Below are 20181 nucleotides of genomic sequence, written 5' to 3'. Positions count from 1 at the left end.
ATATTTTGTGTAAAGTTTTTTTTTTTTTTAAAAGTCCGCATTTTCGGCCTTCGCAATAATCACATAGATCCGAAAAAATCATGTCTCCAGTTTCACCTAAGCCTGATAGCATTCAAAATCTTGGCAAGGATGAAGTTGCTATTTACATCACCAAATCTATGATCAACTTCAGAATCTCTGCCATGATGAAGCAAGCTTTTAAACCACCAAACCTATGATCATGTTCAAAATCTATGACCAATTTCAAAATATCATGTAGGATAAAATGGCATTTTACACCACCAGATCTATGATCAATTTTCAAATCTCTGCTAGGACGAAATATGCTTTTACAGTGGCATTTTACACCACCACACCTATGATCGACTTCAAAATCTTTGCTAGGATGAACTTGCATTTGACACCACCAAAGTAATGACAGTAATTTCTTAACAACATTTCTTTTCAGAAGAAAACGCAGCCTTGTCTACTAATTCAGATGATAGATACAGTATGCTTTCTTAGAAGATTAACATAACATAACAGGTGTATTTGTAAAGTGCACGTCCACCCCAGAAGGGGCATCTTGGCGGTAATAACAGATGTTTATTGTTACCCAACTTAATGGTACTCATTTTATCGACCTCGGAAGGATGAAGGTCTGAGTGGACCTGCCGGGATTCGAACGTCTGACCGTCAGGTCAAACACAGACCCCTGTAGTGTATTAATGGAGGTATATGAAGATACCAAAAAATGAGAATTTTACCAATTCAGATATAAGATGCATACGTGCATTTAGCAAATCGTATGTAAACAGGTGCACATAGCAGTACATTGTGTTCCCTTCTAAAATCAATAGGCCGCACCCTTCTCAATATACGTAGGTCAAGAGAATAACAAACAGGAACATCTTATATTTGCTATTAAAAGCACACATGAATATTTATACTTACTGGTGTATGCGTGCTCGACTGAAAGGCGCTGTGTAGCAATCCGTCTCTTCCAGGTCAGGAAGCGCCTCCTTGTCAAGCTTCATTGGGTTTCTTGGAAGCCAACTTTTCATCTGTCTGAAATTTCTCTGCAAACTAGGACAATGAAAGCACACATTAAAATAAACATTTGCTCTCGCTTGTTCAGTGCCAATGAGCCTCTTGAACAATGGGAGCTGAAAGCTTTGAAATTCGAAAATGAAAATAACACTCATGCACTGTGGATGTAAGTAGGTTGTTGCAAGAATGAAGACACGGGCTCCATATGTTAGCATTATCTCTTACAGGGTTACGTCTCCAGCATGGATGATGGTCATACATGAGAGCCGCTTTGCAGTGTGCATTTCCTTTGGGACAGGGAAATCGTTGAAGCTAAAACTATAAACATTTGCAATGATTCTGATGTCTTCTAAGAGTTTCACTTTTGCTGCAACCTGTTCAACATGAAGAATCGTATCTTTGTTGTCTGAAATTCGGCTCAATTGTCTTTTTCTTTTTCTCTTAAAAAATGTTAAGATAACTAACTGCAAACGTGTAACACAACCTTATGTATTCACCATGATGTTACAATTGGTACAATGGAAACAATACATGCCGCTCATGTGTGGCAAATGTCCAGTCGAACACATTAGTTTGCATTTCTAATTATTAAAGTGAAAGAGTGGGCAATGCACGTTGATTCTCCATTATTCACGGTGACATCATTTGAACACTTCAGAAGGCACTTATTTTTGCACCTGGGGTATAGGCATGTCAATACAGCACGACATGAAAAGGAAAAACATGTACATTTCCTTACTAGGAAGTAGAATGTCAGGTCAAACAAAATTTAGAACATTAATGTAACTCCTCGAGACATTTATCAATAACCCTTGCATATTCCGATTAGCAACTATCAAGGTGCAGTTAGTGCTGTGTCAAAGAAATGCAATAACCTTGTCAAAAACAAATACATTGATGAATATGTAAAAAAATGTGTGAATACATTTAACCAAAATAAAGCCTCACGAACTGGGCACAATGAATATTCATAGTTTTTGCTGACATGTTTTTATACTCCTGATTTCTATACTATGTTGAGCATATTCGGAAAAATAATATTCAGCAATTGTTACACCATACAGTGTCGTTTAAGACTGAGGGCCTCATTTATAGAACATTCTGCGTGGGGAATCATGACTTTACACCAAAACTATGGAAAGAGATTGACAGAATCTCCGTAGAAGACCTGGATGCTTTCAATTTCGTGAAATTAATGAAATGATGTGGGTAATTTCATCTCAGGATGAGAACACTGCTATTCATATTCCCGTTTCACAAGCTCCCTGCCAAAAGCAAAGTGTACACCTGTGCCCTGCTGGATCAGTATCCTGATCTTCTATCTGCTCTCCATTGGCACAGAGCAGGTTCAGAGCTCTCAGGTGCCCATTACACATCTGCAGTGACTGCCAAGTATCTGCAGCACTGGGGCTGCATTTAAGATATGCCCCCCTGTTCCAAAACCCCATAGTTACTGTCCTGGTGGCATGTTAATCTGTACATATAATCCATACATGAATTAAGGTTTGGTGGCTGGTATTTCTCATAATAAGTACATCCACATCAAATTGCTATCACACATGTCAGCTCTGTGAGCCCAGCTCAGCTGTGGAAGCATAATCTGTATTCCCCATAGTCAGGCTGCCCATCCTTCTCGCATGAAGACTGTAGCGCTGTCGGTTGCTTCTCTTTGATCCATTGTGAGGGCAGATAACATTGTTTCCAGTGAGACAGCCACTCCACAGGCAGCTTTACTCAGGACAGGAATCAAAGGTCACACCCATCCTCAAAAGGATTAGCCACAAACCAGCATGCCTTTGATTCTATTGTGAAGTGAAGGGTGGGATTAGTGTAGACAAAGGGAGCTATTTACAGCTGGAGGAAATGTCCACCTTCTTGTTCTCTCTGCCTCTGTCTTTCATTCTTGTCCCCTCCACCTTCTGTAGCACAAAGCACTGGGTGTGATGTCGGAAAGGCAAAGTCCACTTGTTCCAAGAACAGGGATTGGACCCTGAAGCAGGCTGGTTTTAGTCCAATCACCTGAGGGCTTTTGCCTCTAAAACAAGGGTTCTCCCACCACTTAGTTGAACCATTTATCAACTTCAAACCATCAAGAGGTTTTCATTGGACCCTGTTGGCAAAGCAGTACTTTCCAAAGTCCTCTAGTTATGGAGTGAAGGCAGGTATTCTAAGGCTGAGGAAAATGCTGTCCACTAGCCATCCCCAAGCACATTTGGTGGTGGACTGCTGCTGGAACCACACCTGCTTCTCTGCAAGTCATCCTGTTGCCCAGGACCTCAATAGGTTGAAGGGCCTCTGAAGGTGTGTGCCAGACTGCCCTGGGTTTGAGAGACTGTGAAAATGACCCATCTAGTCTCAGAGATCCTGGAGTGGGACTCGGCTATTGAGAGCCAATACAGCTAGGATTCATGCAATTATGCTTGTTGATCCCTCTCACTTCGTACTGTTAGCCGTGATTAGAGTGCATTCGAAAAATATCAAAACACCAGGACCCCCCAGAGCTGCCCTGATTTTCAAACTGCTACCCCACACTTTCAAACAAAAATTCGGCACTACACTGCACCATCTGAAAGTGTGTCATTGCCTCAGTTTGAACAAAGTACAGATGAATCTGCACTGCTCAAACTGCTTGTTCAACCATTAGCTTCTTCATCACTGAACATGGCACCGATTAAACTGACGCTCGTGTTCTTCCCAAACTGTGTCTTTGGAGCCCTGGCATTGAACCGACTGGCCTATGCATCCTGTCATCAGCCAATTATTGGGGAGCAGGGGGGGAAGTCCCAGGCCCCTCTGTGAATTAGGATGAGGTGATTGTAGTAGATGATGTTGTAGGGGAGCTGGGAGGATGGAGGGGGGTCACCCTTAGAAGCTGGATTGTAGTGGAAATATAGTGAATTTTGATAACAGTATGTGTGGAATGAGACTCCATTTTTGAAGCTAGATGCCATCTTAAAGTCAAGGCCTAGTTTTAGAGCTATGCCAGTATGCTTAATCCCATCCTGAGGGTTAGAAGGGTGTGCATGTGTTGTCTGTTCACAGCCCTGAGAGCCCTGCAGAAGGTTCATTCACTAAACAAATACATACCCCGCCGTACCGATGGATAGAAGAACACAGGAGTTAAAAGAGGCTTTAAAAGCAGAGCAAATGGAATTGCCGTGGTAGAGTGCCCTCAAGGAAGAAGGGAGCAAATCACAGTGTGGAACAGATGAATGAAGGGCCTGAGCCTTTTTTAAATATTAAATAGCACTTAGATCAGGGATTTTCATATTGAGAAGGAGAAGGTGAACAGTGATAAACGAGGGCCAGGGAGTGTAGACTACAGGATGAGTTAGAGAATGAAGAGGAGATGTCTGTAATTAACCCATGGGTAGAGAACCTGTGAGGTCCGTAGTGGAACACATTTTTGTGGGCAGCAGTGGCAAGGGAAAAGGCGAGTGATGGCAAGAGAAGGGGAGTAGGGACACCATTTCCATTGTTGCACAAAAGCCCCGGTAGGGCGCAGTATGTGCCTTGGGCTCAGATGGACAAAAACAACCTGATTAAGGCACTCCCACCCCTCACTGCAGGGGCTGGGAAATGGATATATGTGTTCAAAAACAAACTGCTGGTATCCCTATAGCACTAGGGGATATACAAAGCTTGCTTGTAGAAATTGTGGAGGATCAGGCGGGAGACATTTGGGTCAAGAATGCGTACCCATGTGTTAAAATAGATGATGTACATGATGGGGTGCAACTTAACGACATCAGAGTGCAGGTGCGGGCAGCACTTTGGTGGGCATACAGTCCATAATACAGTATACGATGGGAATGATGAAGACCCCCTCAATACATTTTGAAAGTACAGGAGATGTGGTGGGCAGAGACGGGAGAACAGTGGGACCGGTCAGTTCCAATTTTCTATTTTGTTATTAAGAAGGGATTGCCCAAGGAAGTACAGAAAGCTCTTGATAAGAATGTGGGTATGGAGGCGAAAGGCTGGGCTGAAATACAGATTATAATTATGCATCCCTGTAAGCGGATCAAAGAAAGAGAGAAAGAAACAGTGCAAAGGTTGCAGGATGAGGAAGCAAAACTAGTACAGAAGAAACTGTCAAAAATAGCATTTGTTGGGGCGGTCGTGGCAGTAACCCAAACGGACTCAACAGTGCAGGCAGCAGCATGAACAGACGCAAGAATAGCACAGTGTTTGCTGGGCTGAGGGCAATGGAATGGTGTGTCTCAGTCACAGTACCCTCAGTGGTATAAAGGGGGTCAGCAGCGAGGAAAAGGAGGGTTTCAAGGAGGAAGGGGAGGCAGAGGTGGATTTCGAGGAATGGGGCCAAGAGGGGGAGCAGGACCAGTTCAGTGTTGGCGATGTAGAAAGATTTGTCATTTTGTAAGGGAGTGCAGGATCAGTATGGGAGTGTGAGACAATCAGTACACTCCCGTGAGCACAATGCCCCCGATGCCCACTTCAATACCGTATGAGATACACCAAGCATATACAGAGGTGCCACCAAGACCACCTCAGACACAGTTGCCCACCCTGCTTGGCATCACAACACAAGCTGCATCACCAAGTCAATCACACAGCTCCCAAATTCCCAGAAACAATGCTGTTCCTAATGGGACAGTGAATCCCCATCGACGAGTAAGTGTCATGGGAGGCAACCCTTTAGCATTCCTAGGTAGAAAAATCTCCTGACTAGGACAGCCCACAGAAAGCTCTTCTGTACCCAGTCCTGTCCATGACTTCGGCCCAGATGAGGAACCCTTGGTGGGTGCTGAGATAGGAAATGAACAATTCAACTTTATGGTAGACACAGTGACACTAAATCATGCATTAGTGAGGGACACTTCCTGTTCTCAGGTGAAACTCTCCACATGCAAGGCTTCTCTGGTGCTGTGGCATCGGTTCCTTTCACAGAAGATTTATCCATCAAAATAGGAGGCAAAGTGGTACGTGCACCTTTACTATATTTGGAATCCTTCCAGGTAAATTTGTTAGGAGGTTATATTATGAGCAAATTGAATATGACCAGCTCCTTTACAGATCGAGGGATAGTATGTGCTACCCCAGGAATGTGTGCGGTGAGAGCAATGCTGATAATACCTGCTAGAGGAGGTGAGGTGGTGATTTGCAGAATTCCAGTTCACCCCATATGTTTGTATGTCGGATAATAGTATTACTTGATGCAGTGCCCCAGATTGGAAAAGTGTGTTAGTGAATACCATCAGATTGTATCTTCAGACCTGTTATGACCCCAGAGCGTGTGGCAGGGACAATAATTTCACTGGACCTTCAAGAGTTGGTGTTGTCAGAGAAAAGGACTGTAGTATTTCCGACCAATTCAAATGGTGTGGGTGGCGTACAGTATTTCGTATTGAGCCAACAGTACCCTCGAAGGAAGTAACAGATGCAGAATTGTTTGAGGATTGGATTGCTGATGGAGATAGTGTTGGCAATTTGCATACCCTGTGAGATAATGGAGCAATGCCGTAAAGTACAGTGTTCTATGATGGCCCTTGCAACATTGTCCCCTTTTTATGAAGATGACTTAGCACAAGCTCCTGAGTGGCTATGGACAACAAACGCCCATGATGTATTCCTCTTACAGGGATATGCACCCGCTCAAATCACATTCAAACAAGGCGTAATGTTACCCTGAGTGAAACAATATCCACTGTTCAACAAAGCAGAAAAGGGGATTAAGAGATACAATTTCTCCACTCCTAAATCAGGGAATTATTGTGCCCTCCAAGACCCCATTTAATACGGTTATATAACTGATAAAGGCGAAGGGGTCAAGTTGGAGAATGATTACATATCTCTGCCACTTGAATGACAGCGTACAGGCATACTTTCTGGTAGTTCCTTAGCCTGCAACCATTCTATGCAGCATCCCAAAACAAGCAACACATTTTACTGTTGTAGATTTGAAAAATGCATTCTTTTCCATACCCCTACACTCAGACTCTCAGTATCTCACTGTGTTAATGCATGGCAGAAAGCAGTACCAGCACACTATATTACCAGAAGGGTATTGTGAATCCCCTAGTATCTTCAACAGAATAGTACATGCAGATTTGGGAAATATTCAGGTACCCAGCACTATCAATCAATATGTGGACGACTTGATAGTATGCAGTGATAATGAACAACAGCACCAAAGGGACTCTTTCACATTCCTACCGCTGTTAGCAAATAAGGGGTACAAAGTGGATAAGGCTAAGTTATAGTATTGTCTCCAGGAGATTCTTTATTTGGGCCAATTGATATCCGTCCATGGGAAGAAAACAATACCAGATTGCAATGCACCAATGTGCAGTGCTCCCCAGCCAAAAACTGTCAAGGAAATGCATAAATTCCTCAGACTTTGTAATTACTGCAGAGCGTGGGTCCCAGTTTATGCTGTGTACACTAGGCTGTTGTTGCAAGGCTGTAAAGAAGCACAAAAGACAGACAACAAAATAGCTTGGCCAGAGGAAATGCTTACAAGCTTTAATGACCTCAAAGAGGTCATTTTGACTGCCCCGGTCTTAGCAACCCCTGACTACACACAAGAATGTTACTTGTTCTCCCATTCTAATGGCCAGATGATGACGGTGGTGCTGATTCAGTAGAGCAACATGGCCACAAGCCATTGGCCTATTACAGTGGGATGCTAGTGTCAGGGATGGCACTCTATTAAGAGTGGCACAGGACACCCAGAAAGGGTTTGGGTGGTTGTGCCAAAATAAAGTGGACAGATAAGTACACACACAGCAGAAAGGAAAGAGAACGAAGAGTAGGCAAGAGTAGCAAGGAAAAAGGTACACAATGAATTACCTCTTGGGGTGTATGCAGATATAGGAAAAGAGTATTCCACGAACCTTAGGAAATACTCTAGCCTTCTGCACAGTTTGCTATAACAGAGGCCCACGCTGTTTGCTCATGGCTTGGAACAGCAGCTATGGGTGTCTGTAATGTAGAAACGAGACAAGAGAAGGGGCAGGGGTTGACTGATGGGAACCAACAGACAAGCTCTGTACAAAAGGGTCTACAAACAGTACAAGAGAAGATACTTACAGACAAATCCAGGAAAAGGAGGTTGATAGCAAACTAGCAGAAGGAAATGAAGGGAAAGTCGTGTAACAGGATTGGATAGCAGAGGACAGTAAGGAACAAGGTTGAGAGCTCAGAGGAGCAGGAAAGCAATGAGCAAGCCCACAGGAGCAGGGCTGTAAAGTAGAGAGCCCAGAGGGAAAGGGCTTAGGGCAGCAGAGTAAAGCAAGCTGCATGGCAAGGAACCCAGAAGGGCCGGGCAGCAAGGAGTGAGCCCTGAGGGGCAGGGCCGCTGACCGTAGAAGGTTGCAGAGGACTGTAGAGGGCTGCTAGGCCGAGAACCCAGCAGAAAAAGGTAGGTACTAGGCAGCGGAGCGTGATAAGCTGCAAAGTAGGAAGCCCAGAGGACAAGGGCTGTAGGCAGCCGGAGTGAGACAAGCTGCAGAGCAGGGAGCCCAGAGGACAAGGGCTGTAGGCCGCCGGAGTGAGGCAGGCTGCAGAGCAGGGAGCCCAGAGGACAAGGGCTGTAGGCAGCCGGAGTGAGGCAGGCTGCAGAGCAGGGAGCCCAGAGGACAAGGGCTGAGGCTGGAAAGCAGCAGAGCGTGATCAGCTGCAATGTAGAGAGCCCGGCAGGGCAAGGGCAGAGGCTGGAAGGCAGCAGAGCGTGATCGGCTGCAATGTGGAGAGCCCGGCAGGGCAAGGGCGGAGGCTGGAAGGCAGCAGAGCGTGATCGGCTGCAATGTGGAGAGCCCGGCAGGGCAAGGGCGGAGGCTGGAAGGCAGCAGAGTGTGATCAGCTGCAAGGCAGGAGCCTGGAAGAGCAGGGCTGAGGCAGGGAGCCCAAAATGCTAGGGCTGTAGGCAGCAGGGTGTAGCAGGCTGCAAGGCAGGACGCCCAGAGGAGCAGGGCTGAGGCAGGGAGCCCAAAAGGCTAGGGCTGTAGGCAGCAGGGTGTAGCAGGCTGCAAGGCAGGACGCCCAGAGGAGCAGGGCTGAGGCAGGGAGCCCAAAAGGCTAGGGCTGTAGGCAGCAGGGTGCAGCAGACTGCAAGGCAGGAGCCCACCAGGGCACTGGAACAAAGAGCAGGTGAAATCAGGAAACAGCATACAAAGTTTGTAGCTCGAAGCAATAAGGTGCCGTAAGGACTCTCAATGCAAGAGACTGAGCTCTCGCAGGCAGCAGCCTTTATACTGCCCAGCCCAGCACAGAGGCAGACTAATTGGTTGCACCTGGCTCAGCACACCTGCAGACAATCGGCCACCTCCCTCTCTGTTCCTGAGCTGGTGGAAGCATAGCAAATCCCTAGGGCTTCTGGGGATTGTAGTTCTGATGAAGAAAAATAGGAATAGCCAGGAATAGATGGTTATAGCCAAGTGCATTATGGTAAGTGTAGTTTTCTGGGAAAAATAAAAAAGCAACAAAGTCTTGCAAATGGGAAATAAAGTCCAAATAGTGAATAGCGGTTGATCCAAGAGTTTTCTGTAGATAAATGAATAACAATTTGTCCATAATGATCGCCAATGTATGTGCCCATGGCGCAGGCATGACAGCTAGACACATTAATGCAGGGACAGTTCCTTTGTGAGCAAGCGCTTGCAACTGCTGTGTACTCAATATAAAAAAGGTCCACAATCACCATGGGGTGTTCCGTAACATTGTATGTGAAGCATGCAGTGTTTGCTATTTTGGAATAATCTAAATCCATGTTGACCAGACAGTGGGCATGCACATATGAGGTAATTTTATCCAGCCCAAACAGTAAACCCTGCTACTTTCCTGACAGACATCTGTACGGAGGAAGACCTCACTAAGCATAACTGTATAATATTTGAGGGGGAGGAGGAGGAGATACCAAAAGCAAAAGATAGCACACTCTGGGGGGTATGTTTCATTGACGTTTCTGCAACTATTGACCATGGGACAGGACTGAGACATATGGGTGCGGCAGTTGTCCGCTTAGTGAATGGTGAGTACGAACTACTAGTACAGAAAAGGCTGCCCATGCATTATTCAGCCCAGGCAGCAGACTCTTAGCGCTTATTGAAGCGCTTTTAGCATCTCAGGGTTGCCGGGTCACTATTTATTCTGATCCGGCCTGTGACAAAAATGGTGCAGTCTGGTCTTGCAAGGTGGAAGGGGAGGGGGTTTACGAGGGCTTATGGTTCCCTAGTCCAACATGCAGCATTATTGGATGAACTGATCAATGCCCTTTCTGAGTCCTCCATGACGGCGGTGGTTAAATGCACCACCCATACCAATGAAACAGATGAGGATTCACTAGGCAACCAGGCAGTTTATCTCACAATGCCTAACATCTCTGAATATCCAGTAATAGCACAGGGACAGGAGCAATTGCCAGCACTAAACACTTCCAATAGCAGAAATTATTGAATTACAAGGACAGGCCCTGCAGGAGGAGAAGAAGTTATAGCAGAAAAGAGGTTGTACCCAAACCCCACAGATTAGTTGTGGCAACAAGAAAGCATGGGTAAAGTTGTCATGCCATTTGAACTATTGCAGTATGAACAGTTGCATCATCCGCCTCATTTGTCAAAACAAAATATTGCTGCAGATATACAGGAGGAGTGGTTTATCCCCAGTCTACAGAAGGCTCTTAATAAAATGGTGATACTGGCCACATCATGAGAATGATACAGGGTGCACTACCTCACCCCCAATGGGCCATTTCGGGAGCTCTATATAGACTACGCAGACATGGGAGAGTGGAGCAATGGGAGTAGATATATGATTGCCATGGTGTGTCCCTTCTCCTGGTAGGTCAAAGCAGGTCCTTGTGCACATCCAGATGCTAAATGTGCTGCCACATTTTTTAAGAGTGGTGTTGCCTTGCTGGGGTCTTTGTGTTGTGCTGCAGTCAGACAATGGCACCCATTTCTTTAATACACTCTTTAAAGAAGTGACTGCGTTACTGGGCATTAAGCATTGGATGTGCACAATATTTCATCCCCAGGCCAACAGGCTTATAGAGAGGATCAATGGATTTCTGAAGGCCAAAATATCTAAATTTTGGATGCATTGTCTCCTTCTTGCTTTATTCAGTTTTTGCATGCAGCCCTGTAAGGATCATCACCTATCAACACATGAGGTGGCATCCAGCCGGCAAATGCATACACCTCTATCTCCTGTAAGGAAGTACTCTGATGATAACAGGGCAGCATTCATTTTAGGTGAGGAATTTAAGAATTACTCAACTGTTTTGACTAGATCAATACCATTTATTTCTCAACAGATAGCACCACAGCGCTCTGAAGAAACAACCAGCGCTGCATCTCCTTCAACAACATCACAGCCTCTTAAATTGTTTCTGGGTGATCACGTTTTCATTAGTATAGACAGGTAGAGTGAACTGAGATACAACAGCCCTTTTATCGTTGTTTATGCCACTCTATTTGTGAATAATGTCCAGGAGCTGCAATATAGGGTGCACCTTTTCGATGTCTGAAGGTCATCGAATTCCGCACCTCCCACTAACAAGCTCAACACTAATACATGAGTCGTGTTTACTAAGTGCTTCCCACTCTTTTTCACCACTTAGCAAGCCATGCCCACCTGGTGCCTTCCTGCTTGCCGCTCTGTTTCCCTACTTAAGGAGCCCTCCAGCTTCTTTTCCTTTGCAGATGGAGAGCAGGTGCAAGTGGATCTAGGTCACCTGGCCTAAGCCCCACCCACCTAGTGCCTTCCCGCTTCCCACTCTTTTTCAACACTTAGCAAGCCCCGCCCACCTGGTGCCTTCCTTCACCATCACTGTCTTGCGGCCAATGCTGGATTTGACTTTTATGGACTTCATTCATTCACGGTGTGTCACTCTTTCGCAACTCTCATGCTGGACTTCCTTTGCATCTTGTACTCATGGTGGCCCTGAATCATGCTGTTTCCATCTTCATCATGTATCCTGGCTTGCAACATTATGTGTTACTACTGACTTCTGCAATTGTATTCGCTCTCCACTCTTGCTTCTCCACTCTTTTTTTGACTGCTTACTCTCTTTTCTCTTCTCCTTTCTCTTCTCCCTTTTCCTATCTCCTCCCCTTACTTTCTTCTATGCACTTACTCTATCAGAATTGTCCCTGGACCTAATATGATAGCAACCTAGTCTGTTTCCTCCACCCTCCCATTACTGTTTTTTTTCCTCCCCTCCATCCCTCCAGCACTATCTGAAATGTCATCAGGCCTAGTATGATAGTCACTTGTTTTGTTCCTCCCCTCCCTTTCTGCACCCCTCGCACTCACCTTTTGTTTTTCTCCAGCTCTACCAGAAATATTGTCCGGCCTATTACGGTAGTCGCATGTCTGTTTCCATTTCCCTCCCACTCTCCCCCTCCCTTTCTTATCTATGTCTTAGCTCTTGCACTATCTGAAATGTTGTCAGGCCGAGTACGATAGTTAATTTCACATCCTTACTGTTCATGGCCTGTAAGAATGTGGTTGTATTTTCCCTTGTTCCCTCCCTTGCCTTGAAGCGCTTTGAAACACATTGTGTATAGGCGCTATATAAATAAACAATCATATCATATCAAACGATCATATCACACATTTTCAAGGAAATTCACTGAATGTACATATGTATATGGATTACATACAGAAAGTTTACCAATTGTTATTCTAATGGAATGACATTTTAATTTACATTTTACTGTATGTGCTAGTTGTTTTTCAGTTTTGGGCAAATTATCTCTTACCTTCTCATTTTCTCTAATAATGCATGTAGACATATTTATCGAGGCACCTTTCCTAATGTACAATATGAACTGAAAAATTCTGATAATGCTGTGTATTTTCCTATGTATATGTGCATGATGCATTTCACCTTAAATATTTGGCATTTCTATGTTTGGTTTAGGACTTTATATAGTATGTGATTTTATATGGCTGGAGCCGATAAAAGGGGGGTATCCGAGGGAGAAATACCCGGGGTTGGTGCACATATCAGAATGGGGACAATAACACAGTACTGGAAATTAACATTAGTACACCAATACATGGGAATGTGATGACACAAATATAATTATGGATATATCACCTGAGGCAAAATTATCTGGGTCATATGCAAGCATATTAAAACGTTTTAGAAGACAAACTAAGAAAACATATAATGAATATTGAGGATTAGGTTTTGACATGATAGAAATTGTATTTATTTTTTATTTTATTGAGCATTTGTAAGGCGCTTTATACAGCAGAATTGTGTTTCAAATCACCACAAGCTAAATGTGAAGGGAACAGGGGAAAAAAACAATGGCAAAATTAGAAATAAGCAGTTGTGATCCTACTAGACCTTGTGGCATTCAGCAGTGCAAGTGCATTGGGAAAATGACAGGGGTAGGGGATGGAGCAAGGGACAGAGGAGTGGATAAATGCCGGAGGAGGGTCCAGGAGGGAAGTGCTGAGGGGAGACAGGAGCAGGACCTCTGGCTAAGTGCTGGTACAGGCAACACTCATGGTGGGATGTGGCACCACCAAGTAAGGGCCATCCGAGCAGTGCAGTGGGGGAGGGGTGCTGGTATTGACTGCTAGCGATGGCCTGGGATCATGTGGTATTCATGAGGACCAAGCTACAGTCACAGCAGCAGTAGGGTGATTAGCAGGGAAGGGAAAGAGGGAAAGAGGTACAGAAGAGCAGAGTTGTGAGCAGTTTCTGAAAACAGCTGAAGTCTGAGAGGGGCAGGGAGGCTTTTCCAAAGAGAGGCACCTGCCGAGGAGAGAGACCTGCCCTCCACTCTCTGCTTGGAGAAGTGTTTGACAGTAAGAGAGTTGAAAATAGAGGAGAGTAGGGCTCTAGCAGGGAAGTATTTAGTGAGGGAAAGTTGGAGATAGCCTGGTCCCATCTCATAGAAGGCCTTGCAGATGATTTTTTTAGGGCCCGAGAAATAGGTCCCTGGGCTTGAAGGATAAGTCTTGCAGCCCTATTCTGGATTACCTGGAGGGGGCAAAGGGAGGAGAGGGAAATTTAGAAAGAGGCTGTTGCAGTATTCCAGCCTGTAGAAAGCAAGAGCTCTTGAGACATTGAGCTTCTGGGGGGAGGTGAGGAAAGGAAGAATGCCTCTGCGGAGGTGGAGCTGGAGGTGGGACTTCTAGCTAAGGTCCATGATGTGAGGGGTGAAGGAGAGATTGGAGTCAAAAATGACCCTAAGGTTTTTGGCTTCACAGGTTTGGGGGGAGAGGACCCAAAAATGGTGGCCAGAGAAAGGAGGGCACAGGTGATCCAATGAGTAACAGTTGGTATGCGGACATGAGCTTGGTGGGGAAACAGAGGGTAAATGGGAGTTGCTATATTTGTTCCTTAATACAATACCACATGCGTCAGGAGCCACCAAGGTAATAATATCGCAAGAGGTTCCGCTTTTTTCATGCTCAATATATTGTCCATCTAGTAATATGTAGGTTGCAAAGCACATTTCAAAAGCACATCATACACCTTGTGATGATTGATCCAGATGAACAGCAATGTGCCCATAATGCCAGAGGCCTGCAGTGCTTACAAAGACCATACATGCAGCTAGAAGGAGTGTGGTTCATGGCCAATCGGTGGGAAGAGACTGCAATAAGCTGTATTGCAGGGGAATTATTGGACACAGAAATAAATGGATTCAGTGGAGAATGAAAGCATGTCAAGAGTGCTCGGGGAAGCACCTGGCAAAGCTAACATGGATTGGAGATGAGGAGAAGCCTGTGAAGGTGCCTGAAATGAGAAGAATATTAACTGTGCTTCAATAATGCAGGTAACGTCTCTGTAGGCACCAATGAGACGTGCAATGTGATAATAAACATTCCAGATTTCAAGAAAGGAACAGCAGCAGTAATGGACATGCACTCGGTCTGTGGCCAGCAGCCAATTCTGCACCTCCCACCATCATGGAGGGGCGTATGCTTGCTGACCACATTGCACTCTGCTTTCTCGTGGTCCCTGAAGCACACATAATTATGAGACCGGGGAGCCTCTGCATCATTCACTAGAGCCCCTGTTTTCTGGATCTTGCAAGGAAAAAAAGAAAACATACGTTTGAAGAGGAAAAAGAGATCTATCTGTAAAAAACTCAGCTCAATTGCTTCACGAAATACCTGATAAATACAAACTGTACAATAAAGAAGATAACTGTTTTGCTTCTCTGTTAGTGCTAGGAATAAAGCAGTGACTAATTCCAAATGGCTGCAAATAGGTAGATGGGAACTGATACAGCTAGCAAATGACATTGAACAAGAATTTAACGCAATCAAGGTTGAACTGAGAGCCATCCGGTTAATGATGTTGCAGAACTAGTATGTGCTCGATTTGCTCACAGCCATGCAAGTGGGCATTTGGAGAATCCTGCTGTACCTACGTGCCCACAAACAATGCCACAAATAGGTCTCTCACACAGATAATAGAGGCTGTATACACCCTCAGAGAACATATGAAATGGGTAACAGGATTCATAAGTGTGACTGGTTTGATGATCACTTCTCGGATGGGAGCAGATGTGAAGATACTGGTACCAGTAGTGGTGTTCATGCTGGTAATCTTCTGCACTTGCAGTTGGGACTTTGATGGAGTGCTAAAGCGATCCCTAATAGTGCGATGAGGATTGTTTCAATTGAGGTAAGAAGTGCACCTCGCAGTACACAAGATGGGCAGGTACAAACAGATGACCCAAATATGCCCCTCATAGTGGGAATAGACCAAATAGTTGATTCCCCTGGAACAGTTACTACAGCCCCACCAGATCCTGAACACTATGAGGAATCCTGGGTTGGCTTAGAAGGAGATGGGAACTGTATATATCTTACTTGCCCTGGAGCAGTATGCTCAAGCAGGAAAAAGTTTGCACTCAGTATGTAGAGTGTGGGTGCCCAAGAAAGCAACATGAAGTATGAAGAGGCTGAGAGGATGACAAGGGAATTTGTGAATATAGAATTAGCAAAATGGGGGAATGTTGGTGAAGAGGGTCAAAAGGTCCCAGACTCGCAGTGATTTAAGACAAGGCAATTGTAGAAGGAGATGTTGTAGTGGAGCAGGGAAAATGGAGGGCGGAGGGCGGTCATCCGGTGAAGCTGGATTGTAGTGGAAATTTAATACTAACAGTATGTGTGGAATGAGACACCATTTTAGAAGTTAGACGCTATCTTGAAATTGAGGCCTAGTGTTAGAGCTATGCCAGTATGTGTAACCCCATCCCGAGCGTTAGAAGGGTGTGCGTGTGTTTACTGCTCATAGCCCTGGCAGCCCTTCAGAAGTTTAATTCATTTGAAATACACAGTTCTTCATTGTGCCTTATCATTAGTGCAATCATTAGGTGATCTTTGAAGAGTTATCCCATGAGAAGGAAGTATGGGCTTTAGGCCTTCACCAGTCCAGACCCTTAAATTATAGCGCCCCAGACACATGCATTTGAGTGCACTGATCAGCCCAAAACCCATGGCCATAAAACTGTACATTGTCCGATCGATCAGAGAGCGGTGACTGGCTGCCCCCACCATGGGTTCATGAGATTTGTGCTGCGAGGTGCCAGGGGAGAAGGTAACACATTTAAGCTGTGGGTGGGAAAGTTGTGGAGGCGCCAGCATGTCGGGGATTGGAGAAGGGGATCATGTAGTTCTGAGAAGTTATCACAACCTCGAAAGTATCTGCCTCCCTCATGTCCTTGGTGCCAGGTGCACTGTAAAAGCTATGAAATAATAAATTGTGTAACTAACTTGCCAATTACAGCCTCTGAAACCGATGATGGAAGAAAAAGATCCCTGTGTGGGAGAAGATATACAGAAGATGATGGGACCAATCCCCTGGCATCACGTATGGAGCAGGCTATGTGTGTATCGGGTCACATCAACCCGCTATCTGGATTTGTAACCTATGTGATGTATATCAATTGGGATGCTGTGTATCTTTATAACTCCTTGCTTATGCTGTTTTTGTTAGAGCGTGTCATGGCAGCAGAGATATTTGCTGGCAAGCACTTGCATTTTCATGAGAATAAACCTTTTTCTTCTTGCAAGAGTTGCGCTGGGCCTTTTTCAATAGTGGTTTGTATTGTTTCTGGTGTGAGTGTTGAGGGGTTGCTCTACACAGTCGGCAGTCACACCTCGACACCGGAACTGAACCTGTTGACTGCCACAATCTGCATAGCTTAAGAAAAGGTTTCACCCACACCCTTCTTCAGTTCGACCCTGCATGCTATCTGCTTGTTGCTGAACCATTGCGGATGCTGTATTTGAACATCATGAAAGCGCTGAAAAGCACAGGGAAGACTGGTTCACCCTTCCCAAACTACAAGACATTGCAAGAGGTATTATTGCCTGATAACTGCCCCTCTGGTCCATTTTGGGTCCTAGAGACTGGCTACCTCACATTACTCCCTATTTCCAAATGAAGAACATGTTCTTTTTGGTTTTTTAATTATTTTCTCCCCCTGACACATTAATCAGAGTGCAGCATTTTTCTTTCTTTTGTTCTTTCTACATTCATGGGTTTTGTAAGTGTTTTTCTACTTAGTTGTTATTCTACATGGCGTGTTTAATTAAAGTATATATATCCTTTTATAACCTTATTTGGACATTCCTTTAGTTTGCACTGATATAATTTGCTGTTTGGGTTGCTACTGAACTACATTCACACCCCTCCTGAGAGTATAGCCTCCCCTCAGCTCATATTAAAAGGCAAAGTACGTAAATCTCTTCACTGTGCCTGTTTTACCTTTATGATTGTATTGGCTCTTGGTTTGTTGAAGTTTGAGGGATGAATAGCTGCTTTAGCCTCTATTCATCTTTGAACTCCAGCAGGTCAGAAGTCATTTCTACACATCACCCTTGTACTCCTGTGGGGAAGAAGTACATTTGTCACAACCGCGCAAAGTGTGAGAAGGGGCAGAATATGCAAAACTACAAGAAAATGGGGAACAACTTGGGTGTGCAGAGGGGGCACTGGGCAAACACTTAAGCAAGGCCAGCAAAGTGAAAACCACATTATTTTCAGAAAAAAGATAGCGCTGTTGCACAAACATCAAAAGGCCAGACAATTTACCTCCAACCTGGGCAGGCAGAGCACTGTACATGCATAATTCAAACCAGCAAGAATGGCCGACCATCCATTGGCTTGTACTTGTACTTGCACAAACAAAGAGGAGGAGAAGGAGATGCAGGATATTCCACACTTTCACCACCATTTTTGAGATACCAGATGAAGAGGTTTAGGGCACATACCAATTCCCCCCACATATCATCCTGGACATGGTCAGGGAGTGGGACGTTGATCTTGGATCATGCATCATATGCAGCACCACTGTATTATAGTATTTTCTGCTCTCCACTTCCTGGCAACTGGGTCATTCCAGCATTCAGTGCCATTGTAGGGGGCATATGGCAAGTCATTTAATCCTGGTGCTTCCACCAAGTTTTGTGCTGCATCATTGCATGCATTCATATCCACATAGACATGCCCCTTACTCTTCAGGCAAGGCAGAGAGAAGGCCAGGACTTCTATTCAGTTGCACAGTTCCTCCGGTTCCTCATAGCGTGCATGTTGTGTAGAAAGCTCCCAGAGTGACAAAGCACATATACTGGGAAAGGAAACAATGGCATTCCAACAATGTGCTGGTCATCTGTGAGAATGCTAATTTTCCTGGATGCAAGTTTTACAGCTACATCCTACAGTATTCCAGCATCCATCAGGCTCTGGCTTCTGAAACATTTTGCAACATGTGGCTCCTTGGTGAGTATCACACATCACACACATTTAACTGCCCACATAATCAACCACATGCAAAACACACAGCTACCAAACAACCCAAACTACACTATAGATACCATGTACTGATTTGCAGGAGACAGTTCCTACCCGCTATCACCATTCCTCTTGACACCCATCAGCAATCCTGCTAACCACAGTGGGGGCTGTTACAATGCATACACATTGCCACTATGGGGTGTCCTGAATCAGGAGTAAGACTCGGACACAGGGGTTATTCAGATGTTTGTTATTGAGTTTTATTAATGTAAAAGAATGGTGGGAGAAATACCTATCTCACCCTATCAGTATGAGGGGTTCCCCTGCCTCAATTAAATTAAGGGATGTAAGTGTCAGAATGTCAAAAAATAAAGAGATCTCCGTCCTGTGTCCAAACATCCTATCTTGGCCCTTACGAGCTAAACCTAAACAAATGTGCAAAGGGCAAAGTCTTTCACTTGGCCATCTGTAGGCTTTCCAATGTTCCAACACAATGTTCAAAATGTGCTGATAAAATGGATAATCAAAGTTCCACAAGGTTTCACAACCGTCAGAGGCAGAGGGGTTTCCTTCCCCTGAGTCTCCCAGCTTCCTCTGAGTTCAGGATTATAATTTAGAGAGCTTCTCCTCCTCTACTGGGGTCTTTAGTGATCGGTTTATAAACAGTTTTAGTTAAAGGGGTGGGGTTTTTTCCCTTTGTTCTGCAATATTCTATCTTCTCATACAGCAGGCGGGTTTCCCTATCCCCATGGAGTTAACATATAAACAAAGTTGACACACTCTCACTCGGTCAATTGGTAGGCTAAGGGTTCAGACTTGGGATCAGTTCACCTGGGGTGTTCTCTTGCCAGACCTCCTTCTCAATGTCACCATTCACCTTACTTCTCCAGTCCAGGGTTGTGATTCCCTTTCCCTGGATTCCATACAGTAAAGAAGGCTTTCCGTTCCTTGCTTTTCTTCAACTTCAGAAACATACATATTTATTTACCTCAGGGGTTGTGATTCCCTGGATCACACACAAACAAGGGTACTTCTCCTCATTTGGATCACTACAATTCTGTCACGTTTGCATCCCAGGGATATGATTCCTTTGTCCTGGGTTTCACACCTCTCATCCACAACTCTCTTTTCTATTAATGTACAATTGTTTGATCCAGGAGGTATGGCTCCCTTCACCTAGACTTAACAGATTCAAGGGTTCCTTTCCTCCCCTTCACCTGCTTGGATCTCCATGCAGTCCAAAAGCGTACGATTCCTTCCCCTGGGTTCCACACACTTTCAAGAGGCTACCTTTCCCCTGCTGGCACCTCTTATTTGCAAACCTGTTCTTTGTAATTGGCTATGGCTCCCAGACTCACAACCAGTCTCTTAACTCACAGTCACATTGCCTGGTACACTCTCCTGATAGG

The 20181-nt window shown here is 44.9% G+C and overlaps 1 protein-coding gene across 1 annotated transcript in view; it reads right to left on the bottom strand.

Annotated features, from left to right (window-relative positions):
- The window catches only part of ANO3 (anoctamin 3), a 2087603-nt gene that overhangs the window by 1101793 nt on the left and 965629 nt on the right, over positions 1-20181 (bottom strand). Inside the window, exon 7 of the mRNA XM_069623502.1 lies at positions 934-1065. Coding sequence (XP_069479603.1) covers positions 934-1065 — 132 coding nt within the window. The remainder of the gene's footprint in view (positions 1-933; positions 1066-20181) is intronic.

This window comes from Ambystoma mexicanum, chromosome 11, assembly GCF_040938575.1.
Source record: "Ambystoma mexicanum isolate Mex_15411 chromosome 11, UKY_AmexF1_1, whole genome shotgun sequence".
NCBI lineage: Eukaryota > Metazoa > Chordata > Amphibia > Caudata > Ambystomatidae > Ambystoma > Ambystoma mexicanum.
This window is presented reverse-complemented; position numbering and strand designations above follow the sequence as displayed.